A 17,355-nucleotide genomic window follows, 5' to 3' on the forward strand; every position below is an offset into this window, starting at 1 on the left:
CCAGGGCGTGCTGAGTAACTCCAGCCAGGTCTCCTAAGCAACCAAATTGGCCCGGTTGCTAGGGAGGGTAGAGTCACATGGGGTAACCTCCTCGTGGTCCCTATAATATGTGGTTCTTGCTCTTGGTGGGGCGCGTGGTGAGTTGCGCCTGGATGCGTGAATAGCGTGGGCCTCCACACGTGCTATGTCTCCGCGGTAACGCGCTCAACAAGCCATGTGATAAGATGCGTGGACTGACAGTCTCAGATGCGGAGGCAACTGAGATTCATCCTCCGCCACCCGGATTGAGGCGAGTCACTACGCCACCACGAGGACTTAGAGCGCATTGGGAATTGGGCATTCCAAATTGGAGAGAAAAAAAAAAAGAAGAAGCAAAAATAACAGTAACAGCAAGGCACTTACAATGAAAGTACATGGGGTTAGGCAATAAACATTAAAACACACTCTGTTTAAAAAGTAAAGCCACTATATTTAAACTGTAACCCTGTACAATGAGGTTCCATTTGTTAACATTAGTTAACAACATAAGTTAACATGAACTAACAATGAACAATACTTTTACAGCATTTATTATTCTTGGTTAATGTTAATTTCAACATACAGTAATACATTTTTAAAATCAATGTTAACATTAATGCACTATGAACTAACATGAACTAACAATCAACAATTGTATTTTTATTAACTAACATTAACAAAGATTAATAAAATTCTGTAATAATGTATTGTTCATTGTTAGTTCATGATACCTAATGCATTAACTAATGTTAACGAATTGAACCTTATTGTAAAGTGTTACCATTTAAACATTATATTGTATGTGATGGCATCAGACTAGTGTGATAGAATCGCTTACTGATCTTGTCTGCGTAAAGTTATATCTAATCATCCAACTATGTAAGCCAGTAAACTCCATAACTTTCACATGATACACCCAAGAGTACCAGAAAGGGACTGTATACTGTACATGGAGCCAATTCTACTCACAGGATTTATGGCAGTAACACAAACCAGAAGTTCATCTACCTATAAACAATATTCTTTAAACTTGTTTACAGCTCAAATAAAATAATAATAATAAACCACGTTTTACTTTAGAATTCATGTAAAGTTCTGTAACAAAAATATGAGCTTGACTTTTCTGCTTTTAGATCCCCGTTTACTTCCATCGTATGTGCGTTGCAAGTTGAAATTGTCGTCTGTTTCAATCAACATTATGCCACAAATGCTGTCTATAGAGCTTAATTGTATTGAACCCAGAACATTCTTTAAGTCTCTAAATGGAGCTCTTGAAGGAGTTAGTAAAGCTCACATGCTCTGAGCTCAAATACCCAAGCAAATACACAAAACCTGAAGCTTCAAGCACAGCAAAGGCTAGAGCGATGATGATGATGCCCAAACTCAGCTGTGATTTAATAGAGAAAAGAAGGGTAAAGCAGAAACATCAGGGTGGTGAAGAGATGAATGGAAACATCAGAAATGGAAAGAGACTAAGAGATGGATAGAAAAATAAACAGATAAAGTTCTCTCTCATCTGCGTGTCACTATGAATGTTATCTTCAGAAACACAACATAAATAGTGTAAAATATTTAAACTGTATTAAGTATTTATTGCTAAACAATATTTGTGGTCTTGACCGCAGATAACCTTTAATAGAAGTATTCTGCTTTTAAAGGTTATGTGATGTTTACTTCCTCACACTTTTAGAAAATGCTGTGTGTGTACGCCAAGTGTGGCGGCCCCCATGAGAGGATCATTTAATTTAAAGGGTGTCCAGGTCACATTTCACCCCAAAATAAAAAATAAATAAATTATAAAAAACAAAAAAAGACCTTGTATTGTGCAAATTGAAAATGAGGTCCATTTTAGGATAATAAATATTTAATGGTAACACTTTACAATAAGGTACCATTTGTTAACATTATTTACAGCATTTATTAATCTTGGTTAATGTTAATACATATAGTAATACATTTTTTAAATCAAAAGTTGTATATTAACATGAATCAATGCACTATGAACTAACATGAACTAAGATTAATAAATGCTGTAAAAGTATTGTTCATTGTTAGTTCATGATACCTAATGCATTAACTAATGTTAACAAATGGAACCTTATCGTACAGAAATGGTCCCCATGAAGGGTACCACCCCAGTGATGGCCCTTGTACCTTAAACAGAACCATTTTTTCAGAGAGTGTAAAGTTAAACTAGTACTATTATTTTAGGATGAATACAATCCTTCCCTAATAAGTTACTAGTGGTGAATGTAACACTTATTTAGACCAAGTGAATTGTGTTAAGAAAAGATGTGTGTGCTTCATTAGCCCTGTAACCTGAAAGAAAATTAACTTACTATTGATTCCTCCAGGAAGGAATGGACTGAAATTGTATTTACCATTTTAAGGAACAAAGTGGCAGAGAGATAAAAAGATAGAATAAGAAGTGGAAGAGGTGATTGATTGATCATTGATCTTTCAGATTGATCAACATGTTAATAGAATTAAAGTGGAATTAGTGTGAGAGACGCTTATTGTCCAACCTGAAGCGGTTAAGCAAGGGGTAAACGCGTTTTCGGCGGGTTTCGAACCTGCAAAAAGGAAGGCCTTACCTTGACTGTTTTTTTCTCGGGTGGACATTTTAGCTGGTTGTGGGACAGAAATAATAATCTCTCAACAAACACACACAGAATGACAGACAAGGATCAGCTCTATTGGTTTAACAATGATGACAGAGGACTGTCAACAGTTTCAAGATGGGCGTGATCATTAAAAAGGTTTGAAGGAACAAATGAGGAACCGCAGAACACAGGAATGTAGTTGCACATATCTTTGCCAAGATTAAAATGACATGCAAGTGTTGCTCAGCCCAGGGCTAAATCCAGCCCCAAGATAAGGTCGATCCAGGGCATGCTTAGCCCGTGACCACTGGCATGAGCCCCATGCAAATAATATTTTTCAGTGTCCGTACTAATCTTGCCCTGGGACAAGGCCAACTACTAAGAGGTGGCATCATGGTAGCACCTATATTATCTGCACTTATGAAATGCAAGTTTCAACAATTGCACAGCTTATATTTTCTGAAAAATTGTACATAGCAAATTCAATGTAAATGAATTTGTATTACTATGATTTTCACAAAGATTTAACAAGTTATATATTGCACAATATTTGCATTTTTGGCATATCGCTTTTGATTGCACCTCTAAAATACAGGAACATGGAACACAAGGAAATAAACTGAGAACAGCTGAAACATTATAGGGCATAAAAACAAGGTAAAATGAGACTTTACCTTGGCTGATGACTGGATCTCTGTGTCTAAAGAGGATAAAGAGAAAAAGAACATCAAAATATTGATTAAACAAGACAAAAATTGGCAATGAAAACTCCCCATCTTCCATTGGTTGGACAAAAAAGATAGCCCCGCCCCAAACTCACACCATTGGTTGAGCTAATGGTTTAATGTCAGTCTGGTCAGGGTTTAAAATTTTAAGAATTTAAAATGTAATGTGTTACACTACTTTTTTTTATTTAAAAAGAAGAAGCATTTGTAATTTGATTACACCCAACACTACAAGGGACTCATCAGAACATTAGCTGTGTTTCCACTATCGGGCCAAATGAGGGCGTGCTAGTGCGTGCCAGGGCCAGTTGCGTTCCCACTGTCACTTCCAGGGCTTCATCATGCCGCATCAAGGCTTTCTCGGGGCCAACTGCCAATGGCCTTTGGCCCGGCGATTAACTTTGGGCCAAACAAGGGCAACTGGGGAGTGAGGTGGGGTCATTGTCAAAGTCAGAGTTACGGCAAATTACCAGGTTGTGCATCCAGCACACAACGGTCGAGGTTCCGGAAAATTAAAATATTGTGAGTACAGTACAAATCCGTTGAAACAACATTGGACAAAGCGGTGCCCAAAGAAATAACTTTCCATGGTTCGAGGTCATGGACGGTGTGCTGGAACATCATCCCGCTGTTAGTGGAAAGACCACTTGGGACACCACTGGCAGTTATAGTCAGTGAGTTGTCAAAGCTAACATATCTTGCTAGCTTGCTAATGTTTACATACTATATAAACTCGATATTCTAGATAACTAGATAACATGATACCTCAGCTTGATTTCACGCCATGATCAACATTTTGGATCGAAACAATAGAATCCTCACCTGGAGCGAACATTCGCGTTGAATTGTGCGGCGACAAAGCGAACCTTTTTTTTTTACTGCCCTGACCAATAATATATAAGCTAAAGATCACATGTCAGAAACTGTTGCAGTTACCAGAACCAGAGCAACAGGTGGCACTAAAGCACAGAAAGCTGTTCACCATCGACATTAAATGCTCGAGGAAGAAATCCTGAAACAGCAATGAAGATGTTTATTTCATCTGCATCAAATGCCTTGAAAACTGAAAAAAAAAAAAAAAATGTCTCATATGGGTTCTCTTAACATGTGAATGATATTGCTGCATCACTGCCTTGCATCCCCTTTAAAAATTATCTGATCTTATGTGGACTGTCTTCGGAATTTATTTCATATTGCTGCATTGTTTGGCTTTTGCATTTTAGGGCAACGCAGCAGGACTATTGGCCTGATGGTGGGAACGCAGATTGATTTTGGTCTCGCAGCTCGAGGTCTGAGGCTATTGGCCCTGGCTGACCAGTTTATAGCCCTGGCTAGCACTGGCCCGACAGTGGAAAAGCGACAATTGCTGTGGAATCAGGCCAGTCAGAAAATCTCGCTTCTCATAACAGTATATTAAATACCAAATAAATTCTGACTGGCTGTGATTGCACTCTGTCGCGCAACGCTATCGCGTTCAGTGTTGACCGACAAATGACTTGTTGCTGGAATTGCATCACGTTTTGTTAGGACACTGTAATATTTTTTTTGTTTCCTCAGTTGGATAAACTCTAAAGTGGACTGATGTGTGTCTTACTGTACACACTTACTTCTCGACATTCTTTGCCACTTTGGCCAGCAGTTTGGAAGTGGAGGCCGCCTTCACCAGCTTATTCCTGTTCTCCTCCCCGCTATCCCATGTGCTGCTCTGAGATCGCTCCATTCCTCCACCACGCTTCGCACTGCTACCCCTGGTGGTGACAAGAAATTACACAAGCAAAACATTTAAGTTTTCCTTTTTTGAAAAAGGAAGTCATAGCAGAGAAGCTGAAAAACAAGTCCAGGAGAGAAGGTAAAGTTTAGGGTAAAGTTTAGATGAGAGGTATAGTGAGCTTGGAGGTGAACATTCTATAAATCTATTTCAGTGGTTCTCAGCTGGTGGGTTTGTTAGGGTCGTGGCCAGTAGATAAATGCTAAATGCAAATAATAAAATCTAACCATATAATTGTATATAGTTTGGATGTTAAATGTTAATCAACTTTTAAAAGGGAGAAGAAATTGCTTTCTGTGTTTTGTGGGGGTCAAGGTCATGTGTCCAAATTAACTCTATGGTATTTTTTCGCAAATACAAGGCTGATACAAAAAAAACAAAAAACAAACAAAAAATTTTTTTTTGTCAGTTCAAATTGTCAGTTTTATTATTCAGACTATGCCATGTTAATAATCATTTAAAATATATATATATATATATATATATATATATATATATATATATATTATTATTATTTTATGTGTTTAAGGATGCAAGTCATTTATTTTTATATATAAAAACTTTATTAATCATATTGTACCTTGTTTTTATTAATCCTATTGTACCTATTTTTGATGTGTGTTGTAATTGTTGCAGGAATGGTCAAAGACAAATTTCATTTAAGGTTGACATAATGTTTTATTGTATTCTATAGTATATTAATACTTTCAAATATTTTGATTTTAAGAAGAAAAAAAATGGCCCCACTTTTTATTAGGTATCTTTAATTATATGTACTAACATTAAAATACATACAATACAATGTACATACAGTGTAATTACATGTTGTTCTGAAAAATTCTCATGTTTCACATTTGCTGCTACTGAAGTTTAGGTACGGGTAGGTTTAGGGGTAGGGTTAGGGTTAAGATTAGGGTAAGGGTTTTTGGTAAGGGCTGGGTTAGGTTTAGGTTTAGGATTAGGGGTAAGGTTAACAGAATAAGCTAATTGTATCAAATTGCTTAAGTGCATAGTAGTTAAAGACACCTAATATAAAGTGGGTCCTTTTTTTTAACTTTTGTATGATAACAAATTTAGATACTGCGTTGTGCTATTTGTTATGTCCTATGTCAAATCTGGGTCCTGAAGTAAAAACGAGTTATGTTGCTTGGCTGCAATATACAGACTCGAATTAAGATATTGAACAATATAGCTTGGCACAAAATTTATTATTCCATTAATTATGACTCTTTAGGGGGCCTGGGTAGCTCAGCGAGTATTGACGCTGACTACCACCCCTGGAGTTGCGAGTTCAAATCCAGGATGTGCTGAGTGACTCCAGCCAGGTCTCCTAAACAACAAAATTGGCCCGGTTGCTAGGGAGGGTAGAGTCACATGGAGTAACCTCCTCGTGGTCGCGATTAATGGGTCTTGCTCTCAATGGGGCGCATGGTAAGTTGTGCGTGGATCGCTGAGAGTAGCATGAGCCTCCCGTGCTGTGAGTCTCCGCGGTGTCATGCACAACGAGCCACGTGATAAGATGCGCGGATTGACTGTCTCAGAAGTGGAGGCAACTGAGACTTGTCTTCCGTCACCCAGATTGAGTTGAGTAACTGTGCCACCACGAGGACCTACTAAGTAGTGGGAATTGGGCATTCCAAATTGGGAGAAAAGGGGATAACATTTTTTTATTATGACTCTTTCTTGGTCTTATATCGTAATAAAAAATAATAATAAAAAAGTAGTAAGTCACTCGAGTCCATGCATAACAATGATTTTACTCATGGTAGAGTAAGGGAATTTGTAGCACTCCTTGAGGAGCACCCCTTAACTGTGGTAAAATCACTGTAATGCACGATGTCTCATGGATAATTTTTTTAGAGAATCACTGATCTAACTCTACTATTATCTCCGAGTTGAATAATAGAAACAGCTTTTTACCATCAATTATAGAATTTACTTCTATCTACTAATTCTATCCATATCCTCCAAACACAAATTACCACTCATCTTTTAATTTCAAAATTGAAGCCAGAAAACAAGCAATGCCACCCCTTCATAGTCCAAGACGTAGTGTGGGTATGCAATCCCACAGGTAAAAGATCCATGCATATAGGTCAGGCAAGGCACATTAAAAAAGCATAAACCACTCAATGTTTAGTATACACAGGAGACCTGAGAACTTGAAACCCAGTATTTTGATGAGTTGCATGAAACAGTTTCAGGAAACAGATGCCACACAGCAAAGCTAAAGGAATAAGAACGTGAAGGTAGACGTGAGCTGGGGAAAGGCAGAGAAAGAAACATATATGATATTTAAAAAGAGAAAGAAAGTGGTGTAATCCTGACGCAAAGCTGTATGCAAGAAGAAATGTTAACAGTTAATGTTAACAACAAAAACAAATGTGATTTTCGGGACCACCCCTACTACGCTACAATTTACTAGGCATATAAACATTTGCCTGGGGGTAAGTGCCTTTTTTTTTGCTTGGTTCTTGATTCTTCTCAGGACTCGAACTAACAACCTTCCGGTTACTAGCCCTAAGCTGTATCCACTCTACCCAACCCCCAATGTAGGACTACAAATATAAATATGTCACTCAAGACTGGGAAACATGGAGGGACGTTTTAGTAGAAGTGATCCGAAAATGTACAAATGCACAAACAGAAAGTCTGTAAGTCAGAGCAGTAGCATAGTACCTCCAACCTCGCCAAACAGGGGAGTGAGACAGGAGGGGAGGGAATGGATATTGCTCCGGGGCAGAGCAGAAACACTTCCACATGTGAAAAATTGCCTTGAGATCTAAATATGGGACCACTTGTAAGGGATGTGGGTTTAATGGTGTCAATTCCTAGCATTTGTGTGATAAAAGTTGTTGGAATGTGTCACATGACAGCATTTTAAGTAGTTCCATCTGCCAGAAAAAGTACCAAAATGTGAGAGTAAACCATGGTTTTTTGGACATGTACAATAGTAATACCATTGTATTCTTTGAAGTATCTTAAGGCCGGAACATACTCTACCTAGCTACGTGAACACAGACGATTCTAGCTACGCAAGCTACATTCCATGCATTGTTGCATTCCAAAATGTCACAACACAATGCAAGCACGCATTGCATTCTCAATGATACCGCAAGGGGCGCTATAGCAGACATTATTGTGTGAACTGTCCACTTCTAAGGTGAGTTTTCTCTTTGAAGTCAACTGCTACCATGGTGGAGTAACAGTTTGAAGAGAATATTGATGAGCAAGTAAGTTAAAGTAAATATACTGTGTATATATAGAACCTTCCCTAAATTAAGACACATCTAGCTTAAAGTCCCTGTGAAATTAAAATGAAAGTTTTGCTGCTTTTAGTCTATATTTATTCCCTTTAAGGTCATCAATATACTAGTGTACTTCCAAATGCTGACAAAATTCATTTTCAAAAGATATAACCATTTAAAATCAGCAGTCTCTCTCTTCCGGCTTGACAGACCGAGGCACAGTCATGACGGCACAAAGGGCCTGAGAAACTTTGTCCAATCAAATGCTTTCTAGAATGAGAACACTCCCTCCCCATAGTGTCTGGCTGTGTTCTAACTGGCGCTGATCATGCCTTCACAGGGTACTTCGAAAGGAGCACAGTCCGTGTTGTAGTGTCAATTCCAAACAAATTTTCTTAAACATTTTTTGACTTACCATTATCACCTTTCAGCCTTCTGAAGCTCTCACAGTGGAGGGTAATTGTCTTCATATGGAATAGGGCATAGGAATGATGACTTCTAAATAAGACACGCTCACGCCGAAGCTGGACGAAAGGAAACTCGCTGGAGTTTATTGATATTTTTCTGCAGACGGAGGTTTCTTGGATATACCGCTCGAGTAAGTGTTCTTTACTCATTATTCTTAGTGTATTGTGATTCAAAACGTGGACAAATTAGCTGCTACTCACTTGTTTCACATTCATCTGTATTTGCACAAGGGCTCCAGCACTGTCCTAACATAAACAAAGTCCCCGCCCTACATTTTTATTTCGTTCGAAACGCAGTTTCACTCAGAAATACGTCATAATACAGTAATAAAGTCGGTCATAACTTCCGTTTCATGGCGACTTTAATGGCACAGACTTTTGAAGGTAACTCTATCACCCTCTTGAGTACTGAGGTTTGTTACCGCCAAAGTAATGCAGGAACGCAATGTTTGGACCGTGCATTAGCAATGCATTGGTCATGCATTGGCCAAGCGCTAAAATCTCTGTATACAAACACTACTGGTCAAAAGTTTTGAAACACTTACTCATTCTTTATTATAATTTTTTTTTTTTTTTTTTTTTTTTACATTTTAGAATAATAGTAAAGTCATCAAAACTATGGAATAACATAAATGGAACTATGGGAATTATGTTGTGACTAAACAAATTACAAAATAAATCAAAACTGTGTTATGTTTTAGCATATTCAAAGTAGTCACCCTTTGCCTAGAATTTGCAGAAATGTACTCTTGACATTTTCTCAACCAACTTCTTGAGGTATCACCCTGGGATGCTTTGTAAACAGTATTGAAGGAGTTCCCATCTATGTTGGGCACTTATTGGCTGCTTTTCTTTATTATTTGGTCTAAGTCATCAATTTCAAAAAAGTTTTTTTGTTTTTCATTAAATTTTAGTTTTATAATGAAATAAATTAATATGGTGGCACAATTATATTTTTGTCTACAAAACTAATTTCAAACATTTAAAGAGCACCTATTATGGTTTTTAAACGTGCCTTATTTTGTTTTAAAGGTCTCATATAATAGATTTACATGCATCCAAGGTCAAAAAACACTTTAATTTGCTCATAATTTAAATTGCCGCATTACCCCCCCCCCCCAGTCCCAGTCTGTTGTGATTGGTCTACCATTTAGTGTAGTGTTTGAGGGCGGGTCAAAGCTGTTTGCCAGCAGCCAGTGAAGACGAGAGGCGGGTTTTTTGTTATCAAATTACATAGGTTAGTACAGGAAGTACTGTAAGCCTGGAATTACTAATGACTCGTTTCAGATGTTCAGAATCAGTTCTTTCTTTTGGGAGTCAATAACTCCATTTGTCGTGCACTTTGATTTTTGAAACTTTGCAGAATTTTCAACATTCACAAACAGCTAACACACTACATGAAAGGTAATATTTGAAAAACCATAATAGGTGCTCTTTAAGCATACGACTTCAGATCAAAAGATCATGAGAATCATTTCAGTCAAGTATTTCAAAATGTTTGACCGGTAGTGTACTTGTGTAAAGTATGTTTCTGGCCGTAGAGTCCCAACTGAAAAGACCAGCATAGCTGGCCACCAATGTATGCTGTGTTTTGGATGTTGGTGCCAAGGATGCTGGTGTGCTAGTGTCCCTAGCAAGCTTCTTAACTAGCTTAACCAGCAAGACCTTATTGCTCTACCAACTAGACCAGCACCAAACCAGCATTAACCAACACACACCATCCTGGACCAGCATGAATTGTGTGCTAGTTTTAGCTGATCTTTTTTAGCAAGGGTACCATGTACAGTAAATATCATGGTGTATGAATACATATTAATCATTCAGTACCATGATGTATATCAAAGTACCAGGGTATTACCAAACGTTAGCTTTTACTGTACCATCCCTGCTAAAAAAAAATGTTAAAAAAAAACAAACAAAAAAACATCTTAACCCAGCATATAACTGGTCTTAGCTGGTCACCAAGCCTGACCAGCAGACAAAGGCCCCAAACCCCTTTGAAACCATCAAAACAGACCAGCCTAACCAGCTTAGCCAGGCTGGGAGACCAGCTAACCACCTTAGGCTAGTCTAAACTGTTTTTTCAGCAGAGATGGTACAAATAAAGTACTTTTGTAAGGGTTATCCTTCTCGGCATCTGAGTTCTTCTTTCTCAAGAAACTTTTCAAAAACACACTGCACTAACCACAACACCCTCAACAGCTATTTTACACTAGTGAGGCATGCAAAAACTCAAGTCTTGTGCTAATGTAAGTGAAACCCTTATCATCCCTGTCTCCATCCAGATGAGACATTTTGCAGATGCTTTTTCTAACCAATTTGCTTACTGTGGCCAGACTCCGGCTAATAATCTACTCCTTGTGCTGTCTAACAAGCATGGATAGCACCATGAAATGACATTAAAGACCAGGCTAATTGGTTTTCCACTTCTTTTAAGCTAATACGATGGGACAGCTTGCTTGGCTAATATGAATATCTCATCAGGCTGGTTTTTGGGTTATTAAGTACAGACTAGAAGGTCTGCTAATGGTGTTATAGCATGCTTGGGCTAATGTGTTAGCCTAATTATTCTGTCTTGTTAGGCAAGGGCCAAGGGTCTGAGCACAGAAAGGATATCTGCTTTCCATTAATTTCCTCTTCTGGGTGGACCGCTCTGAATTATCCAAAGCATTACTGACACATTTTGACCACTACTGTTGGCCTGATGCTAGCAGGACATTTAACTAAGAATGAGGGATCATCATTAACTCACCCTCATATAATTTCACAAAAGGTGAATTTTGAAGAATATCCTGGCCACTCTTTTGCACATAATGAAGTGAAAGGGGACTGGGGCAGTCAAGCTAAAAAAAGACATTGTTTGATCTAACATTGAATCAATTTCATTAAAATTATTAATAATAACAGTAGAAACAACAATATTTAAATAGCAAATCCAAAGTCTATTTGCATATAGTTAACTCAACTTAAATAGTTAAGTTCACTCTAACATCAAGTTAATTTAACTGAAATACTCAAGTTTTGGTAGACCCCATTACTCAATTGAATTGAGTTTAATAAATCAAATAAGTGCAATTAACTTAGGGTTTTCAGTTAAATCAAATATATTGCCATTAGACTCAATGCATCAGGTTGATGATGTTTGGTCACAAGACATGCAAGAATGAATGGCGTTTGATGTCTAATGAACCGTATTTGATTCTAGAGCAATAACGGATTATATTTCATTATATGGAAAAGAGTGGCCTGGTCGTATGGGTTTAGAATGGCGTAAACGGGAGTATATAATTATTTATTTGTTTATATAGGGTTGACTATTCCTTGAAAGATGAATTTAAGTTTAAAATAAGAATTGAAGTTGTTTCTTCTAGTCTAATAAAGTGTGAAGTGTATTTTGGTATGGTGCCATCATTTATGCAAGGTAAGATGTGTACTAAGTATCCAAGCCAAATCAATGGCAGCAGACAATGAATGTGCTGATATTAGGCTTGTTTGAAATGTCAAGCCCCTCACCTTGAAAGTAAACAAGAGCTGGTGGCTGCAGTCAGAGACAGATTCAAAAAAGTACTGCTAAGTCGGACAATTCCCAAAGCAAAGGCAGTCATTGCATTACTTTTTGCTGCCAAATAAGTGAATGTATTTGGAATTAAAATGGTAATGTTGAACAAGTAGTCCAGTATTCCTATTATTTAATTCCCCAAAAGCTGGGTCTTTTATTCATTTTTAGTTAAATAAAGACACAACAGAGACTGCAATGTCAAAGTGCAGGGATTATTCAAACAAAAGTCATAGATATTTAAAAACTATGACAGTTTATGGACTAACATTTTAAAATTAAGTACAAAATATCATGGTTAATGGCTGAGGTTTTAAGCCAATGAGCATCAAGATGTGATGTATTTGAGTTTGCACAGTTGGTAGAGAGCAACTGAGGTGCCTGGCTCTAAAAACTGCTGCCATATTCTGACCTACGCCAGCATGACACCATAGCAAATCAAACCATATCTGTAACTGGCATGCACCTGGGGGTGTTCACTTGTGATCCGTTCTGTGCAGAATTTGTTTCTCAAATGAGCCGAGTGATGTTAATATTGATTAAGGAAGTGTGTCAGCCCTGCCCCTTGGCTCTTAGTCAATACATTGCAAAACCACTGCAAGCAGATTGCCAAAACGCTGCTTGAACATTGCCAAAAAATTGCATGGCAGTTGGGAGGAACCTTTTGGCCGGGGCTGACCCCTTGTTCTCCGAGGCCTGCCTTTGGGGTGGTGGGGGATGAGGGGAGGGGGGGTTGCTGGCAGGGGACGGTGCCTGAGGGGTGCTGGGTGTTGAGGGGGGTTTATCGTTAGCCTGTGGCAGCTCCTCTTTCTCCTTGATCCCCTCCATCTGAGGCTTGTCTTTTTTCCGCTCAACACCACTGAAAAAAACAACACGCACATCAACAGAGGAAGACTTGATGCACATGAGGGGAGTGGAGAGACTCAATGCTGAGGTATAAAAGGTTAACCGCATTCAGTATGTACATTTATAGGTAAACTTACATATATTTCTTCAGGCTGAAAAAACAACACACATTATACATGTAAACACAACATTTATTTGGTATATAACTCAGAAATAAAACATTATTCACCCAAAATGATGACAACACATTTTAAAAGTCTTTGAGTAAGTTGGACATCCCTTTCATTTTCTCCATAGGATTATTATTATTTTAATTATTCAATACACACTTTAATCCTTGAACCTAACTAACCAGCTCTGAGATGAAGCACAACACTACAACATTTGGTTCTGTGCAAAAACGTGTTCAGAAATAAAAGGGAATTGTGCAAAAATGTGTACTTTACAGGAAATTATCTACAGGATTTATCCCATGAAGCTTTGTGAATGAAGTAAACCAATCAGAAATGACGATACAATATAAAATAATTGACTATTAGTCATTCAAATTAAAAATAAAATACAATATATTTGAAATATAAAGCAAAATAATCAAATACCAATACACAAGTAGTTTGAGGGTAAAGGGAAACTGGCTTGATTTATGTCAGTTCTTCATGGGAGTGGGTGGTCACTAGTAGGCTCTTTAGATTTCCATGGGAACAGCTAATTCTCTGATTGGTGGATTGCTCTTCAGGATTATGGGAAGTGTAGTTCTTCACTGGAATTTCACATAACCACTTTTTTTTTCATTGAAGTTGAAATCACATTGACTTGACTCGCTTAACAACTTCTGAGCTAATGGAAGGTCTTTCTTGAAGAGTTTATACATTATTGATACAATTATAATTCTCTATAGAGAAAATGAATGGCATTTTTACTTATGGACTGTTTCACTCTGAAGGCACTGACACATCTTGTCAGGAAATAGCTATCAATATACTTATATACCACCATAAAATACATATTAAAAAGCTGGGTAGCATATTCTGTCAGCAGAACATATCTATCAGTGTGTGCTACCACAAAAATAAATGTTAAAAGATATGTAGCACATTTTTTTTTTGGGCAGCACAAAACCAACCCAAATCCTGCAAAGATAATAATGTTATGTTGCCATTGCAAAAATGTAATAACAGTGATAATCAGAACTTCAATAAATAAATAAATCATTAGCGAACATAAATTGTCTTGATGTGGTTTGGAAAGTAGTTCAACAGTATGGCTGATTTTTAAGAAATTAAGTGTATGATAAGAACAAATTCTGGCTTTAAAAAGAACAATATACTGTAACAGTTCAAAGTTGTTGAGGTTATTTAAAGTCACTCTTGGTCTAAAGCTAGTATGATAAACATATGACAATGTGAGAATGTATACAGATGTTTAAAGGGTTAAATTGGTGTAAATCATTTGCATATTTGGGTTGTTTCTACCTCTTGGCTGCAGAGGACAGTGTTTCTTTCCTGGCTACAGAAACTGTGGAGCTGTCTCTGTGAGATTTACGGCTGATGGAACTGCCATTGGCGATACAGGACAAAGAATAAGCCTCACGCAGTGGGGTCTGACCTGTAGGAGACAGATCAAAAATCATCCTTAGTCTTAAACTTTACAACATAACATCCCAAATAGATGGAAATGTGATCTCAGCAGTGCAACATTAACAACAATGCTGGAACAATTTTGATACTGCATTTTTATTAAACAGCTTCATAAACTTTAATATACCAAAAAGTTATATTTTGTGGGTTTATCTTTATAAAATAAAAATAAGATGACCTATTTGCCATAATTCATGACATTTATTCATATTTTTATTAGACAATGCACAAGAAAATGTCAAAGAGATATTAGACAAAGCAGGAAGCAAGATTACAAGAAATAACTGGCTTAAATTGATTGACAAGCTGGTGTAGACAGTAAAGAAGGACAACGTCTAGCTTAAAGAGGGCAGTATCCAGACAAGATAAGTGGATTAGTGGTCTGATTTACTCGTCTACCACTGATGCTTAAAAACACACACACACACACACACACACATCATGATAGCTCAAAAACCACGTAAATCATTTACAGAGTGTAATAGTGGCAATTCATCCTTTTTTTTTTCTTTTTACAATACACACATATCCAATTAGAGACCTACAGTGGCCTCCAAAATATAGTTTGCTCTGATGTAATGACATTCATGTATTTTTAGGTGTGGCAAACATGTCCAAATACTTTTTGGCTTCTAACATGAAATAAAAGAAACTACACTATTCATATTTGTATTTTTATTATATATTTTTTTATGTGTAATATGCAAATCTTTTCATAGTTGGGTCCAAAAGTCTGACACAACACTGAAAATCTGTGATTTTTTCATTAAAAACTGGAAAGTTTTAGTATAAAAAAAATAAAATAAAAAAAAGTAAACCAAAGTAAAAGTTTATGACAAAATAAAAATAAAATATTTCCAATTCTGCACTATTTCTAGGTCACTATTTAAACACACCAGATGCTCTATGGAACTGAGAACTGGATATTGAGAAATTCATGTAGACTTTTGCATTAAACTTTTTACTCAAAATTGTTATGCTGATTACATAACATGTTAAAATGAAAACTTTTGTTTTAAATCAAAGTCTCAGACTTTTGGACTCTACTGTAGATGAGGCACAAAGACTCATGTCAAACTAACATTTGCCCTTATTGTGATTGTCCAACTGGAATGTGAGGTGTCCCCTTGGGCTTGGAATGATACGATACGGTATGATACTACTTAATTTATCCCTGGAGGGAAATTGAGGCGTTACAGCAGCAGAGACATAGATAGATACCACAAAACAGAACAATAGCAATACAGTAAATGTAACATAATAAAATAATAAATATAAATATATACACACATATACATATATACATATACATATTAAATACATAATCAAACACCATCATCATACTGCAGTAATAATAATAATAGAATAAAAAAATGGAACTTGCAGAAATGTTAAGCAAGCATGGCGGACAGTGTTAATTTCTGTAAAAAAATCACAGTGCTTGTAAATCACATCACATGCACGCCCCCCCACACACAATGTCATTCCATATACTGTATATCCAACAACCTTGCTGCTCATAATAGTGCTAATCAATGCATAAAACCCAATATATATCTCTCTCTATATATATATATCTATAGATATATATCTATATATCTATAGATATATATATATATATATATATATATATATATACACACATGCATATATATACTGTATGCACATGTAATATATATACTGTATGCACATGTAATATATATACTGTATGCACATGTAATATATATATATATATATATATATATATATACACACACACACATGCATATATATATACTGTATACTGCATATATATATACACACATACATAAATATGTAGATAAATTCATAATAATTTACACAGTATATACACAAATAAAACAGTGTGCTTTATATGTTCAGTTCAGTGTACTGTTGTACATCCTAATTGCTGCACATATAAAGGACCTAGCATTCTTTCTTACATCGAGGAGGAATCAATCTCCTACTAAATGTGCTCTTTTGTGCATCAACAATACTGTTTAATGGGTGAGAGGTGTTGTACATAATGGCTGAGAGCTTAGCCAGCATTCTTCTCTCCATCACCACCTCTAGGGGGTCAAGACTGATCCCCAAAACAGAGCTGCCTTTTCTTATCAGTTTGTTCAGTCTGTTCAAGTCATCAGCCCTAATGCCGCTCCCCCAACACACAACAGCATAAAAGAGTACTGCTGCCACCACAGACTCATAGAAGGAATGGAGCATTACCCCCCAGGGTATGGTATTCTCACGCTAAACTTCAATGTCATGATTGAAATGGTTTGCATCAGCCATACTATTTAAAACTCTGCATGTGGAAGGGTCTGATTTAGGTACTTGGCTCCTGACTGGTCACCTCACTTGACCCCGTTTGCTTTCCAAGAGAGATGGACACCAGTGTAACTATTGTGTTACTTCACCCTGCAGCTCTTGCATGGTGGATTCGATTAATTGTTTCTCCCCAGGGCACGCGACTGCGTGTGTATTATC

General features: G+C 37.0%; 1 protein-coding gene across 5 annotated transcripts in view; it reads right to left on the reverse strand.

Moving 5' to 3' along the window:
* LOC127412167 (echinoderm microtubule-associated protein-like 4) overlaps positions 1 to 17,355 on the reverse strand; it is a 140,848-nt gene that overhangs the window by 41,638 nt on the left and 81,855 nt on the right. For 4 of the 5 annotated variants that reach the window (XM_051648317.1, XM_051648318.1, XM_051648316.1 and 1 more), the window contains exons 3-7: positions 14,704 to 14,836; positions 13,047 to 13,244; positions 4,954 to 5,094; positions 3,296 to 3,321; positions 2,613 to 2,645 (exon numbers count right to left, since the gene is read on the reverse strand). In XM_051648317.1, the coding sequence (XP_051504277.1) occupies positions 2,613 to 2,645; positions 3,296 to 3,321; positions 4,954 to 5,094; positions 13,047 to 13,244; positions 14,704 to 14,836 (531 nt within the window). The remainder of the gene's footprint in view (positions 1 to 2,612; positions 2,646 to 3,295; positions 3,322 to 4,953; positions 5,095 to 13,046; positions 13,245 to 14,703; positions 14,837 to 17,355) is intronic. The other variant, XM_051648315.1, reaches the window with a different exon arrangement.

Source organism: Myxocyprinus asiaticus, chromosome 21 (assembly GCF_019703515.2).
Source record: "Myxocyprinus asiaticus isolate MX2 ecotype Aquarium Trade chromosome 21, UBuf_Myxa_2, whole genome shotgun sequence".
Classification (NCBI taxonomy): Eukaryota; Metazoa; Chordata; class Actinopteri; order Cypriniformes; family Catostomidae; genus Myxocyprinus; species Myxocyprinus asiaticus.